General features: G+C 48.4%; 1 protein-coding gene across 1 annotated transcript; it reads right to left on the reverse strand.

The window, feature by feature from the left end:
• Positions 1-2,783: 2,783 nt before the first annotated feature.
• On the reverse strand, positions 2,784-6,330 carry TUBA1B (tubulin alpha 1b). The gene is made up of 4 exons (XM_059682758.1): positions 6,172-6,330; positions 4,366-4,588; positions 4,097-4,245; positions 2,784-3,940 (listed from the first exon to the last, which is right to left on the reverse strand). Exons 1-4 carry the CDS (start codon positions 6,172-6,174, stop codon positions 2,960-2,962), a joined length of 1,356 nt encoding a protein of 451 aa, XP_059538741.1. The 5' UTR covers positions 6,175-6,330; the 3' UTR covers positions 2,784-2,959.
• Between the last annotated feature and the right edge of the window lie 1,284 nt (positions 6,331-7,614).

Genomic DNA, 7,614 nt, shown 5'->3' on the forward strand with positions numbered 1-7,614 from the left:
TCAGGGCTAGACATCGTCTTGATATATAAGATGATTGGGTACAGAGGGGACAGAGGTAAATACTGAATTTTAGCAGCAAGTTAGAACAATAACCAAATAATTAAGGTATAAAGGGGACAGGATAGTTCAGGGGCGTGGATAGGTGTCTCTTCTAAAGGACAGCTTAAATGACAATAAAAAATACTGAAATTCGAGTTTGAATGGTAGAAAATGGGAAGACATTATGGTTTCTAAATTGCCCTCTCTTGGATTGCTCATTCTGGAGGAAGCCTACTGCCATATTGTGGACACTAAGGAGCCCCATGGAGAGGTCAACGTGAAGAACAAAGGCCACCAGCCAACAACCAGCACTAACTTGCCAGGCATGTGAGTGAACCACTTTGGAACTGAATTCTCCAGCCTGTTAAGCGTCAGATGACTTCAACCTTGTGAAGACAGACCATCGAGCCAAGCTGCTCATGAATTACTGACCCTCTGAAATTGCATGAGGTAATACACGTTGTTTTGAGCCACAAGTTTTTGAGCAATTTGCTATGCAGTAACATAATAAATCACAAACACCTATGGACCTACAACCCAAGCTTGTCATCTTAGCATTTGCCTTACTACAGTTTTTCTTCTTTTCATTTTCTCTTTTTTTGTTGTTAATCCTCACCTGAGAATATTTTTCCACTGATTTTCAGAGAGAGTAGAAGGGAGATGGAGAGACAGAGAGAAATGTGGATGTGAGAGAGACATTGATTGCTTCTGGAATGAGTTCCGACCAACCAGGTCCAGGGACGACCCTGCAACCAACCGAAGTTCATGCCCTTGATCAGAATTGAACCTGGGACTCTTCAGTCTGCTGATGCTCTATCACTGAGCCAAACTGGCTAGGGTCAGGTAGTTTGTTTTCTTTTTCTTTTTTTAAATATTTTATTGATTTTTTACAGAGAGGAAGGGAGAAGAATAGAGAGTTAGAAACATCGATGGGAGAGAAATATCGATCAGCTGCCTCCTGCACACTCCCCACTGGGGATGTGCCCGCAACCAAGGTACATGCCCATTGACTGGAATCGAACCTGGGACCCTTGAGTCCACAGGCCGACGCTCTATCCACTGAGCCAAACCGGTCAGGGCAGGTAGTTTATTTTCTTAAAAAAGCAATGGTCCCCCCCTCCTCCGCCCCAAATAAAATATTACAGTTGAAACACTGGCTTCTTAATCCTGTTCCTGCCTTGTGCCTCAGAACTCTGAAAAAGCATCATGGCACCTTTTGCACTGAGTATTGCTTGCCTCTGCATTGGTTTGCTGCTGCTTCCTAGGCTCTACTCTAGCTACCTTTCCCTCTTGTTTTGCAGAAAGAACTGGAACATTTCAAAGGATCTTCAGACATTTCAAGATGGTCTTCCCACTGAATTAACTCAAAACTGTAATTCCCCTTTGGTTATTAACCCAGCTTAAAGCCCTGGCATTTGTCTTCCCCTGGGGCCTGTGGTGGCTCCACTTGTGTTGCTATGCTACCCATCAGAGCTTTCTTAAATGTCTATGCTAAACCACATTGTTTCCTTCAGAAGGTAGGATCAACTATTTTGTATATACAGAGTGGGACAAAAGTAGGATTACAGTTTGAGTACACAAAAATTTACTTTTTAAAAAATATTTCTATTGATTTTATAGAGGGAGAAACATCAATGATGAGAATAATTCATTAGCTGCCTCCTGCATGCCCCCTACTGGAGATCAAGCCTGCAGCCTAGGCATGTACCCTGACCAGGAATCTGACTTCCTGGTTCAAGGGTTGATGCTCAACTGCTGAGCCACACCAATAGGGCACAAAAAACTTGTTATATTATTTTCCATACAAACTGTAAACCTACTTTTATCCGACCCTGTACATATTTATGGGCTACAAAAAAACTTGGGAAATTTTTGGTCTTTCCTACTTTTAAACCAGTTAAGATGGCAACATCTTCATGATTCTTTTTTTTTTTTTTAAATATATTTTTATTGATTTTTTACAGAGAAGGGAGAGGGATAGAGTTAGAAACATCAATGAGAGAGATCAATCAGCTGCCTCCTGCACGCCCCCCACTGGGGATGTGCCCGCAACCAAGGTACATGTCCTTCACCGGAATTGAACCTGGGACCCCTCAGTCCGCAGGCCAACGCTGTCTATCCACTGAGCCAAACTGGTTCGGCATCTTCAGCATTCTTAATTGTCCCTATGCTTTCTGAATTTGAAATGTACATTTTCTTCTAGGTTAAATCCTCTATTTGCTTATCTCTAGATTCCTTTTGATGTAGCCAAATTATATACTTGATAATGTATGCTCTTAACATTTACAAATGTTGCCACTTCATCCCCTGTAGTAAAGCAGTGCTCTCCCACAAATGCACCTAACTTTTTAACAAGTCACTATTTGCAGGAGATTCAAATAGATTTAGACATGCGTTGGAGATATTGTAGGCTTGGTTCCAGATTGCAATAAAGCATCACAATATTTGCAGTCTTTTTACTGGAGGTCCTTTTGTTCAATTTATTAAAAAAAATCTGAAGTGCAGTAAAACCAGGAATGCCTGTACTTGTTATTGCTAACTCATTAGTAATTACCCAATAATTTCAAGAACTAGATTAAGCAGAATGACTTTCAGTACATTAGAACCAAGCTCTGCTTTTCCAGACCAGTGTGCTCATTTCTCTTCACAGAGGTAGCTAGACAGGAGTTTAGTATTACCACCTTGTTGCTGTCTATCCTATAAGTATCGAAAAAGCAACTTAGAAAAAAGGACAGGAGTCAAACTTTCTTTCTCCATGCCTTTACTTTTAAACATGAAGGGAAAATTGTACAGGTATACATGAAAAAAAGGCAGACATGATCACAAGTAAAAGCGAAGAAAATCTAACCAGAAAGCTTTAATGCCTGTCAGCTGTTGGACCTGAAGTTCTGAGTATGACATGTTGCAGGGCTGAAAAGAATCAGTATTCCTCTCCTTCTTCCTCACCCTCTCCTTCAACAGAATCCACACCAACTTCCTCATAATCCTTCTCAAGAGCAGCCATGTCCTCACGGGCCTCAGAAAACTCTCCTTCCTCCATGCCCTCACCCACGTACCAGTGGACAAAGGCACGCTTGGCATACATCAGGTCAAACTTGTGGTCCAGGCGAGCCCAGGCCTCAGCAATAGCTGTGGTGTTGCTCAGCATGCACACAGCTCGCTGTACTTTGGCCAGGTCTCCACCAGGGACCACAGTGGGAGGCTGGTAGTTAATGCCAACTTTGAAGCCAGTGGGGCACCAGTCCACAAACTGGATGCTGCGCTTGGTCTTGATGGTGGCAATGGCAGCATTGACATCTTTGGGGACCACGTCACCACGGTACAACAGGCAGCAAGCCATGTATTTACCATGGCGAGGGTCACATTTCACCATCTGGTTGGCTGGCTCAAAGCACGCATTGGTGATTTCTGCTACAGAAAGCTGCTCATGGTAGGCTTTCTCAGCAGAGATGACAGGGGCATATGTGGCCAGAGGGAAGTGGATGCGGGGATAGGGCACCAGGTTGGTCTGGAATTCAGTCAGATCGACATTCAGGGCTCCATCAAACCTGAGGGATGCAGTGATGGAGGACACAATCTGGCTAATAAGGCGGTTAAGGTTAGTGTAGGTTGGGCGCTCAATATCGAGGTTTCTACGACAGATGTCATAGATGGCCTCATTGTCAACCATGAAGGCACAGTCAGAGTGCTCCAGGGTGGTGTGGGTGGTGAGGATGGAGTTGTAGGGCTCAACTACAGCTGTGGAGACCTGGGGGGCCGGGTAAATGGAGAACTCCAGCTTGGACTTCTTGCCATAATCGACGGAGAGACGTTCCATCAGCAGGGAGGTGAACCCAGAACCAGTTCCCCCACCAAAGCTGTGGAAAACCAAGAAGCCCTGAAGGCCTGTGCACTGGTCAGCCTGTCAGAAAATAGAGGAAACATAGTTATTGCGTTTTGTGATGTATTTTCACTTTTCATACATTCCAAGGATATAAATCTTATTTTGACAAGAAACACTTTTAAAAAATGTCTTCCTTAGGCTCATTAATTTCTTTATTCTTGAGAAGAAACATACCAGTTTCCGAATTCGGTCCAGGACCAGGTCAATGATCTCCTTGCCAATGGTGTAGTGTCCACGGGCATAGTTATTGGCAGCATCTTCTTTGCCTGTGATCAGCTGCTCAGGGTGGAAGAGCTGGCGGTAGGTACCAGTGCGAACTTCATCTGCAAAAAGGAAACAAAGCAACCGCCCATCACTAACAACCTGCACAGCCTGCTCAACCCCAAGGCCTCAACAGAGCCCCCAGGACACACCTCCTGTCCCAGACCCGGGGATCAACTCACCAATGACTGTGGGTTCCAGGTCTACAAACACTGCCCTGGGCACATGCTTGCCAGCGCCTGTCTCACTGAAGAAGGTGTTGAAGGAGTCATCTCCCCCGCCAATGGTCTTGTCACTTGGCATCTGGCCATCGGGCTGGATGCCGTGTTCCAGGCAGTAGAGCTCCCAGCAGGCATTGCCGATCTGGACACCAGCCTGGCCAACATGGATGGAGATGCACTCACGCTGTGGAAAAGAGAAAAAAAGAAAAACCAGGATGAAACTAATCCAGGATTGGCTGTGAAGCAGAACAATACACCTATGGAATCTTAATCTTACTAATTGCCTGGGTTTTTAACATTTTCATTGATTTTTTAGAGAGAGGAAGGAAGAAGGATAGAGATGGAAACGTTGATGAGGAACATCATTGATTGGCCGCCTCCTGCACACCCTCTACCAGGGATTGAGCCTGCAACCCAGGCATGTACCCTGACCGGGTATCTGGGTCAACAGTCAAGCACTGAGCCACACCAGCCAGGCAACTAACTGCCTCTTCTAAAACAAATTAAAATGTAAAACTTTTTTTCTAGGGACAATCACTGTGTTTCGATCTACATTGCTTTTACTGAATTTCCTTTCCCCCTGTAAACCAAGGAGAGACCTTAGTCAGGGCTTTCTCCTGTGAAGGACCAAGCTAGAGAGGAGGCCGTTCGTCCAGCACTCAGGCTCCAGAATACCATTTTAGACCAGGCCGCCCGATTTCCGGGCAGCTCCCAGGACAGGAAGCACGTGGCCAGGGCGGTGAAGAGGAAATGTCTGGCCCGGGGGCGGCTCTGAGGCGCAGGATGATCGAGCACTTTTAGGTGTGCGCGCCCACGGCGCCGGCGGGGCCGCGCCGCTGCAGAGGCACCGACAACCAGCCACGTCTGCAGAAGGGCAGTCGCGGCCAACCATCCTCCGCGCCCCGCAGGCGTTGGGCTCCACCCAGCACCTCCACATCTGTCAGGGCACACAGGATTATCCGCGCCGCCTATTTGTCTGGACCAAGATCGGATTTCAGTTGCTTCAAAAATCCCCCCCGTCCCCCACCACCTGTTCCCGCAAGCATTCCTGACATAGCTGAGGCCACGGAGGGGCAGATGGCCTCTAGGGAGGTCATCTTCCTAATACACTGGCATGGTGCAGCACACAGACAAGGAGCCTTCCTCTACATTCATCTTATTGCTTTCATTAATACACACACACACACACACACACACACCACACATATAAATCTAGGGTACCAGGAGACACCCTCCAGCCAGACCCGCAGCGCCGCAGCGCGCACGCGCAGGCTGCAGTGGCGGTCTCCCGCCGCGCCCAGGCGGGAAGGTAACGGCCGCGCGTGCGCCTTTGTGTCAGGCTCCTTCCCGCCTCCGCTTTTCGCGCCGAGGAGGAAGTGAGGGCGGGGGGAGCCCGCGCGCCAGGCTAAGGCGGGGGACGGAAAGGGGGATGGGAACGCGCGGGAAAAGGCTGTATGAAGGGTTTCGGGGCGCCGCGCCCTGCGGTGAGGGGCTAAGTAAGAACCCTAACCCGGGTGCAAGGAGCCGGCGCGCCATCATCCCCTCCCAGAGTCCAAGAAAAAAAGGCGGGGGGGCTCCACTGATGGACCCCAGCTTTCTCCACAAACCGGAGCCGATCTATTCCCACCCTTGGCTCTTACCTCATTTTTTTTTTGCCCTCCAGATGGACAGCGCGGGTCTCAGCCCTCTCTAGTTAGAGGCCCTCCGCTACCCAAGCTTGTTCTTCCCCATTTCCCCACCGAGGGAAAACGCATGCGGCCCACTCACCATGGCTGCGGGTTTGCAAGCGCAGGAATCAGGAGTAGACACGGGTCCCGGTTACTGTTCCCGACAAGCTAAGAGTCGAGGTAAGTAACGCACTGAGGCGGGGGAGGCGCCGGAGTCGCTTAAGTAGGGTTTCGGGGAGGGGCGGGCGGGCACGGGCGGTGCCACGGCCGCGGGCCCCTCCCCCGGCCCGGCGCGCCCACTCGGTGCCCGGCTCCGCCGCCGCAGAGGCGGGCGCCGGGGCCCGGAGCCCCCTCCCCGCGCCGGCCCAGCGGGGCGGGGTCCTCCGCGCCTGCGGGCCGCGAGCTCGGTGCCGCAGTCTGCGGCGCATGGCTGCCGGGGCCGGGGCCGGGGCGGAGGGCGGGCAGGGCGGGTTCCGAAGCAAACCCTCCTGGGAATGCGGGAGGAAGCTCGCCTTCACGTGGACCAACGCCGAGGCTTCAGTCTGTGCAGTTTAGAGAGGAAGCGTGTGAAATGCAGAAGCTCCTGCTCCGGTAGCTCAGCTGATGATGTCAGTGTTGCCATAATTTGTCAGTGAGTTTTGCCTTTTCCTGGTCTCGGCTCCTTTAAAGGCAGTGAGTGCGTCCTGTACTTCCCTGATAATGTGGATGAGGTGCGGAGCTTTAGAAAACAGAATAGTTCTCTTTGGTTTACTGTGATGGCTTGCTCTTTAAACTAGCTGTACCAAACGTTGGGAGCAAAACAGTCATTCAAAGAGCGGTACCTAAGCACTTCACATCCAAACTGTTTTTAAAAGGGCCGCGTTTTTGGACCTCAACCAGCGACTTTATGGAGTAGCCCTAGGGGCTTTTACAAAGTGAGATTTAAAGACACTTGAGTGGCTGAGTTGAAACAAACTTGGGGAGAGACGAAATAGACACGGAAGGATATTAGAAAGTAAGGATTCCTTATGCTAGTTCCGTAAAACTCTTTATATAACAAGTGCGTTGTGTTGTGTCAAAATAGATTAGTTGGTTATAGTTTAGTGCTAGGAGGCCCAGATTACAGTGATTAGACACTCCCCCCCCCCCCTTTTAAGGAGAAACGTCCAAGACCATTGTTAACCTTGGAAATGCATAAGGAGGTTAGTTAGGGTTATAGCGTGGCTTTAAATGGTTCTAGCAGAAACCTATTGTTATTACTACACTACTCAAAATATCCTCCCAGTGATAATGCATTAGTAACAAAAAGGTAAACGTAAGACAGTAGAAATTCATAGTTCACATTCAGTTTTTACCTGATTCAGATTTGGTCAAGCCTTCACCCTTCCTATCAGACAAGTAACACATTTACATGTGTATGCAGTTTGTAACAATATCTAGATATTTTCCACTCATATTCATATGAACCTGGAATGCAAACAAGGAAATATCTCATAAATATTTTTTGGAAGTCCTGTTAAAAGGTTTTTGACTCAAAACCCAAATTTTCATACATTCTCCAAAC

Source organism: Myotis daubentonii, chromosome 2 (assembly GCF_963259705.1).
Source record: "Myotis daubentonii chromosome 2, mMyoDau2.1, whole genome shotgun sequence".
Taxonomy (NCBI): Eukaryota; Metazoa; Chordata; class Mammalia; order Chiroptera; family Vespertilionidae; genus Myotis; species Myotis daubentonii.

Excerpts from the sequence above, each read along its gene's own strand:
- TUBA1B (XM_059682758.1), bottom strand. Across the intron at positions 4,246-4,365 it reads CCTGGAACCCACAGTCATTG|ATGAAGTTCGCACTGGTACC; the intron begins GTGAGTTGATCC and ends TCCTTTTTGCAG. Across the intron at positions 3,941-4,096 it reads TGGACCGAATTCGGAAACTG|GCTGACCAGTGCACAGGCCT; the intron begins GTATGTTTCTTC and ends ATTTTCTGACAG.